General features: G+C 38.4%; 1 protein-coding gene across 1 annotated transcript; it reads right to left on the reverse strand.

Moving 5' to 3' along the window:
• Positions 1-1,725: 1,725 nt before the first annotated feature.
• phgdh (phosphoglycerate dehydrogenase) lies at positions 1,726-9,130 on the reverse strand. The gene is made up of 12 exons (XM_037110910.1): positions 8,852-9,130; positions 6,458-6,609; positions 6,316-6,381; positions 6,155-6,209; positions 5,875-5,973; positions 4,995-5,127; positions 4,747-4,895; positions 4,472-4,624; positions 3,718-3,856; positions 3,266-3,390; positions 2,946-3,168; positions 1,726-2,152 (listed from the first exon to the last, which is right to left on the reverse strand). Exons 1-12 carry the CDS (start codon positions 8,987-8,989, stop codon positions 1,998-2,000), a joined length of 1,587 nt encoding a protein of 528 aa, XP_036966805.1. The 5' UTR covers positions 8,990-9,130; the 3' UTR covers positions 1,726-1,997.
• Between the last annotated feature and the right edge of the window lie 2,258 nt (positions 9,131-11,388).

Here is an 11,388-nt window from a genome sequence, read left to right on the forward strand (position 1 = left end):
AAAGGGAGTCTTGATATGGAAGCCCATATCTGCCAATTAAAGCCCCCAAAAAAGAAAATGATGAAAAATTGGCTTTGATTTAAAAAAAAAAAAAAAAAAATAGAGTGTTTTTGAGATAAAAAAGTCGCAATTCTTAGATTTAAGAGAAAATCCAAGCAATTAGAATATTCATCTTAATTACAAATTTTGACTTTTTAAATCTCATAATTATAACTTTTACCTCACAATTTCTCCTTTTACCTTGTAATTTAGATGTTTTTTCTATCTCATGAAATGGGCATCCCCACTAACCAGAGGCAATCAAGGTTTGTAAAAAGGTTTTACTATAAGGGCCAGCTAGCCCCTGTCCTGGTCTAAAGCTCCTGTGCTCCTCAGTGCTCCAAGCTCATAGCAATCCAGACCACTAGCTGCACAGCTAACTGTGCCTATTCGCACATATTACACCTTTAATTTCCATGATTCTTATGATGCTCATAAGTTTTTTCAGGTTTATGTTTTAGCTCATCTATTGATTTTTTGGTGGTGACACTCAATTGATTAGTCATGTATTTATAGGAAAAGCATAGCCCTATGATACATAATTCAATTATAAGAATTTTTCATTCCATTTTACAATTGTTTAATATTGTTTTAATTCGTTCAGATTTAGTCATTAGAATGCAAAATGTAGACACAGACTCATTCTTCTGACCTTTGATTAGGTTAAATCAATGGAATACTTTGTCCTTCAGAATGAAGTTGAAGTTTTTTTTTAATAAAATATATATTTAAATATATATTCAATGTGAAATAAAAAATACACTCCATCTCTGTCTTCCGTAGAAGCAAGGAGCCCTTTAGCATGTACTGAGAGATTATGCTCAGTCTATTAAAGGCTGATTTATTAAAGGCACCACTTACAAGGTGAACAGTGTATGAATACAATGTACCTATTGTTCACATTGTTAGTAGGGCCTTTATAATGTCTGGCCTTTTAATGATTTAGCCATATAATTGGCTAAAGTGCTTTTAATACTTTCTTTCAATACATTTTCTTATATTCTTTTCTGGTTTCTGAAGTCCCCTTTCTCAAGTTTTCCAAGTGCCCCAAAACAAACAGTGATCTCCTTTCCTTAACTTAATCCTTTAGCGTCACACGGTGAAAACTGGATTTAAGCATCAGAAAAATAGAATGAAATGTCAAAGAACATTCAAACTGAAGCATGACTGATCTTAGAAAGACTGCAGTATTTTGTTGTAAATTGTTGTTGGTGGTGGTCTATGTTCCACTATATCTTAGTTCTTCATACTGTTGTGTAGTTTTACTGGAGACAAGGTTTGGTAATACCAGATCGCATAATCTGATTACAAAAAAAAAAAAATTAACTATAATTAGACCAGAAGAAAATGTGTAATGGGATAACAGTAACATTGTAACGTATCACTTGATTACATTTTTGACAACACCTCATATATGGCAGATTTTCCTTCTTTAAAACTGCATCCCACCTGTTGTAGAATACACAGAGTACACCTGTTTGTTCCAGCACTGTTCATCTGAGTGTTTGCAGAGTGCCTTTCATGTGCAATTGTGGAACTCAAAGTACAAAATGCAATATTAACAACATTTGATTGCAAGGTAACCTAAAAGTAATCAGATTAGATTACACATTTTAGTAACCCAATGGATTATGTTACTAATTACAAAAAAAATCCATTTAGTGAATTAAGATGCTTGTTCTTGCAGTGTTTTTAGTAAGTGTACTTTATTTTACAAATTAAGCAGCATACAACACTGAAACATCTCATCCAGTTTTACTTCAACAAAGTGCATGTAAAGCATCTAAACAATGGAATGTTATCAAAAGGCTTTATCATTATCAAAAGCTTATAACTGCCAGGGTTCAACTTCTAAACAAGTTGTTAGTTGTAAACACTAAGGACCGAGACGGATCGATTATGTTAGACACTCTTGGAGAATGTTGGGATCTTTTAGATAAGCTGCTGGCTGCTGTTCTTTAAACGGTGAGCTGTGCTGCCTCCTTAACCAAAGGCTTCAAGGCACCGAGGTCACGCAGGGGAGAGGACAACCCCACACAATACCACAGGTCTCCAGAGCGGTCGGCGGGAGCACTGAAAGACTCAATCTCCACTCCCTCTGAGGTCAGCAGTCCTGAGCAGAGAACAATCGAAGAGAGAAAAATACGTGTGATTTTAGACAAAGGCATAACTCAAAACCAACTTTCAGCCAAATGTAAAGCCAAAAAGCAGTGAAAAAAATGGTGGCAGTTTCATTCCATACATGTCCATTTCAGGTGCTCTAAAGTCATCAACATCAGCATTACAACAACCCATATCTGTCTGTTCCACTGCTTCACTGAAGCTATGAATATAAATAAGTAGACTTTCATTCAAGTTTCAAGAAAATGTACCTACCAAATATATATGCTTAAACTTAAGGACATACAAGCATTTTAAACAAAAGTATGGGTCTAGAAGCCACATACTTAAATTCCATAGTTGAGAGCAGCTATCCTTTTACAATATACATTTCTCAATCAAGTAGATTGGTGTATGGATGATAAGATATAATAATGGCAGAATTGCGCTCTGTTTCAGTTTGTTAACTTCGTCTCAAACACCTGGAAAAGAGGGGATCTAACTATTTAACTAAATTCCAATCTCTAAAAAAATATATAAATTATAAATTCTATTGACACTGTTGATAGTGCCAATGTGGTCCTTGGCACACTGTGTGATAGAGTTTTGCTACTTCATTTACGTAAAATTTTGAGGGTTGAAAAAAGGTTTTGACTGTTTGATTTTGCTAATGAATTCCTGATATACTGATATTACAGCACCACCAGTAGACAAATGTGTTTGCATGTCTGATCCATCCAGTGTTTTAACACAAAACACACTAGCTGTAGCTATCACTTATGGCCTTATGCTAACAAGCTTCTTACCAGCCACTGAAGACAGGAGCTGAGGGTTTGCAGAGGCCTTGAAGAACAGCAGGTTTCCAGTGAGAGACACCGCCTGTCTGAACACACTGTCACTCAGCTCCAGCAGGACCGGAACTCCACCCTGAACTGAACCACTCGCTTTGTAGCGGCAGCCACTGGCCTCGATCTCCACCGTGCACACTCCGCTGGCTGCCCTGTCAGCCGCACAGTGGGTCTGGTTAACCTGAGGAGTCAGTTCCAATGTGTGAAAAGTGTATTTTCCAAAAGAGACACAATCATCATTGTTATGTGCTGTTTATCAGAATGAGTCGTTGCTGTACCGTGATTCCAGACTCCTTGGCTAGGCTCAGAACATTGATCAGGTTCGGACAACAGGATTCATGATTCAGCAGTCCAACCAGTACTGATGAGGTCATGTAAGCAGCAGAGGACTTCATGCAATCCCCTGGTTTGAAAGAAACAGAACTGCTGATTTCAGAATGTCTTTCTTTTATAATTTAATTTTGTATTTATTTACCATGCCATAGAGCAGACACAGTGCAGAACATGTACAAATGTCAACCATCATGACATAAAATAAAACCCAGGAAGTGTGTCTTAATAGTTAAATACAGCAGCGTGTGTACAACTTCATGGCTTCTATTAAACGGTGCTTGTTTCAAGTCACACCACCAGAGGGAGCTAAATCCCACCATTACATACACCGTCTTCCTATGTTATGATCTCTTTCTTCAGGACCCTGGTAACACATAGGTTTGACCAGTAGATCTACCTTGAGTAGTGATTTGAACACGGCTGACTGGTCTCGTGGAGGTAGTGCATGACTGCAACACAGAGCCGACAGCTTCTCCGAGTTTGATCAGCTGGTGGGACTCCTGAGAGAATGTGCTCGCCAAAACCTGTGCGTTTACCTACAAAATGGAGAAGACATGGTGCTTTTGTGAACTGAATGTGATCAGACATTTTTAAAAACAGATTCTTCACATCAACATCTCTGCCTGTGAGCTGTTGCTTCATGTGCATTTTGTAATGCTGAAGAACTTGGCTCACCTTAAAAGCGAAAATACATTCTACCAATCCTGGTTATATTGCCATTACGGTAAAGCAAAGTTAGGTGATCCTTCAGATCCAAATGTGAGTCTTAATCTCCCTGCATAAAGCACTGTATCTTGAGGTTCTATTACAAAACTCAGATTGAGAAACATTAACACTTCTTAAGCACTTTCAAGGTACCTAAATGAACACTTTGGAGACTCAAAGCCTTGCTCATCAAATCTAAATTGTTGCAAATGCATACAAATTAGTTTACAGGATTCCTTTACACCCACAGCACTCAATGTATTTTGTGACTTTGTATATTTGACCAGCTGTTGATTGTATGTTTTGACCATGATTATTTTATGCTCACTATCTTCAATGCCAGGAGAAAAAAACAAATATGACAACTGGATCGTTTCATTTACTCATAGAGGAATGCTCAACAGCTATTTGTTTAGAAAACCATCACAACACTGAATAAAACTTACTGCTCCAACCAGCTTGTTGCCCTTCACCATGTCCACAATCTGCAGAGCAATATCCTCACCACAACGAGCCTGAGCCTCCTTCGTGCTGGCTCCCAGGTGAGGACAGCTGACCACGTTAGGATGCTCAATCAATGATCGGTTTTTAGGAGGCTCCTGCAGCCAAACATAAACACAAAGAAAAATATAGGCTACAGACTCTCCTCTATTAGACAGAAAAGTGATTAATGACACAATCTGATTATTTGTAGAGAAAGTAAATGCTTCATTAGTCTTGCCTCAACAAAGACGTCGAGCCCTGCTCCTCCACACTGTCCAGACTCCAGAGCTCTGAGGAGAGCATCCTCGTCAATGATTCCCCCTCGTGCACAGTTCACAACCTTTACACCTTTCTTGCATTTTGCAAATGATGCATCATTGAGCAGACCTACGGCAAAAAAAAAAAAAAAAGGATTGAAAAAGAAATTCCATTATTTTGAAGTAAAATTTATGATGACTAATTCAGGAGAAACGCGGTAAAGCTCACCGACAGTAGAGGGCATTAGAGGAGTGTGGACAGTGATATAGTCACACTGGGGCCAAAGCTGCTCCAGAGACATCGGCTCCACCCCCCAGCTGGCCGCCACCTCAGGTGGAGTGATTGGATCATAGCCGATAGTCTGAAAAGCGTAAGACAAAGAAAACAACTCTTATCTTTCCATGTTTGTCTCATCAATTAATTGATCTGCTGTAGAAACAGAGCCTGATCGTCGGATCAAATATTCAGCATTTTCTTTGATTACTAGAATAGGTGTTTCATTTCCTGCTCGATTACCTATTAAATAAATTAGTTTAAAAATGTGTTTGTTTGGCTGTGAGCTGGCCACATCATTATCTGACTGGTTACACCACTGGTACACAAATGGTATGCCGAGGCTCACTGGCAAGTCCAGGTGTGCCATGGGATTTTGTTACAATTATACATTAATACTGCACTATACAAAAAGTAATGAATGAGGTGTAATTTACTCAAGGACCAAATTCTCTGCCACAGAAAAAAAACCCAAATCCTTTAAAAACTTTCAAGGGAAACTCAGTATTTTGAGTGTCACAAAGGGGACTTTTGTGTGCAGCATTTCTAAATGTTGTGACTGTCTGGTTTAAATGCCTGCGTTGCTACATTTATGTAATTCTACAAAGTTTCACATGAATTCTTGCACAGAAAGTTTGATGACCACTCAGTTACACATCAACAGCAGAGGCCCATCTAGACTGAATAAACTGCATCCACAAAGTAACTAATACTAAGCAAAATGTCAGGTATTATGCTCTTTGATCACTATGGAAAAAAGTGAAAATAATGATCAGATGCAGCCCTGGACTCATGTGAGCACACAGTACTGTCAGTCATAAATCTCCTTACTTACTCTCATGCCAAACGACTGCATTCTGGAGGCGACTTCCTTTCCTATTCTTCCAAGTCCAACTATTCCGAGTACCTTTCCATACAGCTCTGCACCCATGAACTGTAAAATTAGAAAATAAACAATGACCCAAAAAAACTGAACGGATCCATGTGTCACCTCTGATTAGTGAAGACCAGCTGGACAATGGAGTCAACCATGCGACAGTAATGGCTTTGTGCGCCTACTGCAAACACAGTCGCTCAAAAACAGCACACGGGGGCAAACTAAACTCTCCCCTCACCTTCTTGCGATCCCAGTTGCCTTGCTTCATCGACATTGCAGCTTGAGGCACGTTTCTGAAAACGGAATGATAAAATGATTTCACTCACGCTACTTCGATACATTAAAAAAAAAATGACTGAGCTAGTTCATAATTGCTCATAAAAACATGACTCGTCTTGCCTTGAGAGGCTCATCAGCAAGGCACAAGTCAGCTCAGCAGCACTGATCGTGTTACCGCTTGGAGTGCTGGAGAAAAAGGTCTACAGTTAATGGACAGTGCATTATATTGAAACAAAAATCTGTGCAAACACTGGGGACTTACTTCATGACAATAATGCCCTTTTTGGTGGCAGCATCAACATCTACATTGTCCACACCAGTCCCAGCTCTTCCAATGATTTTTAGATTGTCAGCAGCATTGATGACATCAGCCGTTACCTTTGTTGCAGAACGAACCACAAGGCCGTCGTAGTTCTAGGATGGAGAGAAAAGCGTACGGATCATCTTATAGTGGTTTGTTGTTAACTAGAGGATAGATTACAAACTGTTCAAAGTGACAAATTGCCCTGTGGCCCAATTTCAATGCAAAGTTGTAAGAATTTTTATTAACACGGCAAAATCTGAACTAACATAATAAGTCTAAAAACAATCATTATTACCACATTTTAAGTCTTGTAGAGGAGAATATTGTCAAAAATGTAGTTTTAATACTGCGGTTGTTTTAGTAAAAGGGTACATTACACAGTGAAATAAATGCGTGTCAACTCATGTAAGACATGTCAAAGCAAGGGTGTTTTTCACGCCTTACCAGTTTGGTGCAGTTAAAAATAACTCTGGTCAATGAGAAAGCTCTCAACTCTGGTGCAGCATGAACAACCAAATAGAATCTACCTGAAGAGGACTGTCTTGGTCCTCTTCTCTGTGGATTTTGTTGTGAACAGACAGATGAACCCAAAGGCCTTTGTAATAGCGGATATGATTTTGGCATGAATTCGATAGTTTATCTACAGCTGATCACCAACTGTTAACAGTTAGAAATCATTCATAAACTTGTTCATCTGATAAGTATGGCAGATAAAAACAGGATTTACGGAACACTGGTAAATCCACTGTCTTGATGTAATATGCTGCCTGTTAAGTTTTACATTTTTGCTACTTTGTTGTTTGTTTTAAATGTCTCATCTCATTATCAACCGCTTATCCGTGAGGGTAGTGGGGATGTAACTGCTTCATCCCCCATTTTTTCCAAGGGGACCCAGGGGTTACTGGAGCCAATCCCAGTTATCTCTCTGGGTGAAAGGTACACCCTGGACGAGTCGCCAGCTCATCGCAGGGCCCTTACTGATGGCAAAGGCCGCCACGCAAGGAGGATCAGTAGCAATTTTGGGGTTCAGTATCTTGCTCAAGGATACTTCAACATGCAGCTCAGTCGAACCAGCGACCTTGCGATCACTAGTCGACCCGCTCTACCCACTGAGCTGCAGTCGCCCTGTTTTAAATCTATTTCATTTAAAACTTCTTATGCTGCTGTCTAAGCCAGGATGGCCTTGTAAAAGATTCTGAATTTCAATGAGAATATTCCAGGTGAAATTAAGGTTAAATAAAAAATTAATTTAAAAAAATACATGCTTCATCTGTTGGGCAGCTTCTTAATATAACCTTGGCGATCAATACATTTTTCATCTTAACCTATAGTTTTACATTGTTATTAACTCGCTGATGATCTTTTGCAGAGCACCAGACAAACTTTTTTTTTTTTTTTTTTTTACATTGGTTTCATTGTTGGTTGAACTGTTCAAAGGCAGCGGTCTACACAACAAGTTGGGACTATTTGACCTGATGAATGTCAGGGGCACCAGTGTGACCAATGAAAAGGTTAAGTCGCCATCACCCTCGAGCCCTGGTTTGTATTATCACCCTGGATCTGCAAATATTGCAGAACGGATTTATCAAAGAAATGTAGTGCAACAAAAATATTTGCCTCAAAAGAACGGTGGAGTAGAGCTTTAAAGTAGGACAAAATGTACAAGTACAAATGGGCTGCAGTGGTCGATAAAAGGCAGTCCTGCAACTGTCAAAGTAACACTGATTTTCTGGCACTTCATGGTTAAAAAGGGGCCCTCTGCTCAGTTTTGCCTCAGGGTCCAGCAATGACTGGCACAACCCCTGACTCGCCTGCAGAGCACTCCCATTCACTTTATACGGGTCCAGTTCTATTGTTTCTAATCTGAAAAGTCTAATCCAAACCAAGAGGCAAATCCGTGTTTCTACTGCATGCACATCCTCTGCGGTAATGGGCAGATAAGAGCCGCCGATGATCTGCAAGCACGCGGGGAAAGTGATGATGGGAGAAAACTGGCAAAGTGAGGGATGAGTTGCATCAGCCTCCCGTGGGGCGGTACTAGCTCAACAATCAGACCTCACACACACGCACACCTTGTCCCGGCAAACATAACGTGTCGGGTTCGCGGTAACGTTTGCCTCAAAATGAACGAGCACGCACCTGATATTAAACTTTAAATGAGAATATTCACAGGTGCTGCTTTTTTTCCTCCACGTTCTCGGTCAAACACACGGGCTTTAAAAAGATGCTAGCTTAAAGCGACTAAACTTTTTTAAAAACGTGATGGGGAAATAAACGGTTGCGCAGAAACAATAAAACGACAGCCGGTGCATGTGGAGGTGATTATATAAGACAGGAGAGAGCCAAGTTTACCTTTATCTCTCCGATTAATTCATCCTTCTTCATGTTCTGTTTCTCCGTGACTCGGATGCCATTTTCCTCCAGAATTGTCTTGCACCGAGGGTCCACACTTTCACTGATTAAAACGGTCTTGATGGAGACAGGGGCCATCTTTGAGCTCTCTAGTAGTTGGTATCTGGTGGGCAACTAGTGTTGAATGGCTGCTGGCTCCGTGAAGTGATGGACACGGGAAGGCTTTTTCCTTTTTTTCCCCCCCCCCCTCCTTCCCTCTTCGGTTTTGAATGGTTATCACGGATTAAAGACAGCCCCCTTTTAAATGAAACACGCCTCTCCTGCGTCTCCAGTTCTGACGTAACGTAAAGTAGTCCGACCTGACTGGAGACCAGTTCACATAAACCCCGACACCAGTGTGTGACGCTCTGCACAAGGAGGTGTGGAAGTATCATAAGCATAGAGATATCAAAATAAAAGTACGCTTTATGTGTAATTATTGTAAATTCTAATATAGCAATGTACTGTATATACAAAGTATAATAATCTATCTTTGTACTTTATACGGTAATAATCTATCATTATACTTTATATGGCAACAGTCATTATACTTTATATAGTAACAAGCTATTATCATGCTTTATAAAATAACAAACTATAATTATACTTTATATAGTACCAATAAATCATATAGTAAAAGTCTGTCATTGTACTTCATATAGTAACAGTATATCATTGTACTTTATATAGTAACAATATATCATTATACTTCATATAGTAACTGTCTATCATTATACTGTATCCGGTAACAATATATCACTATACTTAGACAATATATTATTATACTGTATAGACAGCATTTACAATTATTTGTTTCTGTGTTTTTGTTGAAAAGATTTTAATGCCTCAAATAAAATCAATCTCGTTCCCATCTTGTCTATGTCTTGTCTTTAGCAGAAGGTCATGCGAGTTCATTTTCCAGTCCAAATTGTAGAGACGCTGTTTATCACCTGACTCATTACACTGCACATGATGGGTCCTTAATCTCGGTGTCAGCTCAGTTTTGAGATATGCCTGTCACAGCCAAACCATTTTATCTTCGTTCACATCAAGATTTTACAACACATGTCATTTGTTTTTGTCTGCAGAATCCATATTAGAATCAATTTTGTATATCTATGTCAATCAGTTGGGCTTGTTTCTCTTCCTCCAAACAGGAATCTGCTGTTATCATGTTGCTTAGTTCACATGATGACTGTGCAGTTTGGTCATATGAGTCTGGATTAACCTGCTAGAGTGCCATATTAACCCCCACATTCTTCCCACTCTCTATCCAACCAAAAAGCACAACTCCATTGTAACACTCTTGAAGATATGATGTCAAATCAAGTGATAATGTTGGATGTGAAATATTCATTTGGGGCAGTGAGAATGGAGCTTTTGTGGCCCCCTATTGGCGCCTGCACAAGAAAAACCCATGTTTCTGACACTGTGCTCTAAAATGTATTGGTAACTGATTTTAAGCTGCAGTTTCTAGATTATTGCACAACGCCAGAAGTAACAAACCGACCAAAAACTGTAAAGGGTCTTGCAATTTTTCCACAATTCTCCAGTCTACTGACATTAACAATATTTGTCAGCAAAATTCCTTTGATAACTTTAGATCAGGTCCAGCTGAAGAGGTGGAGTTCGAAAAAGTAGGTTTTCCAGTTTTTGAGATTTAGCGAAATATATATAAGAATATATATATATAAAACAAAAATTGGTTTCTTGTGATAACGAATACATTTATCTTGTTATCTCAATATACAATAAAGATTGTTTTTGAATACATTCATCTTGTTATCTCGATATAACAAAGATTGTTTTCTTGTGATAACAAATACATTCATCTGGTTATCTCGATATATAATAAAGATTGTTTTTGAATACATTCATCTTGTTATCTTGATATAACATAGATTGTTTTCTTGTGATAACAAATACATTCATCTGGTTATCTCGATATATAATAAAGATTGTTTTTGAATACATTCATCTTGTTATCTTGATATAACATAGATTGTTTTCTTGTGATAACAAATACATTCATCTGGTTATCTCGATATATAATAAAGATTGTTTTCAAATACATTTATCTCGTTATCTCGATATAACGAAAATTGGTTTCTTGTGATAACGAATACATTTATCTTGTTATCTCAATATATAATAAAGATTGTTTTTGAATACATTCATCTTGTTATCTCGATATAACAAAGATTGTTTTCTTGTGATAACAAATACATTTATCTCGTCAATTAATAACGTCGTCGTCTTGATTTCAGCCTGCAAGAGCTGCCACGAAAGGCTTCCGTAGACATTGGCTGTAGCTGTAGCCTACCAGTAAGTTACACTTTACATTAGTTTGTTTACTTGACTGGGTTTGTTAAGGGACTAGTCAGTGTCCGTATACAGTGGCGTACTGTTTTCTCCTGGAGGACAAAAATAAAATCATTATACTGCAATGTGTCTAAATAATATTGTTCATTGATTTCAAACCTCAGTAATATTAATAC

Source organism: Acanthopagrus latus, chromosome 9, assembly GCF_904848185.1.
Source record: "Acanthopagrus latus isolate v.2019 chromosome 9, fAcaLat1.1, whole genome shotgun sequence".
NCBI lineage: Eukaryota > Metazoa > Chordata > Actinopteri > Spariformes > Sparidae > Acanthopagrus > Acanthopagrus latus.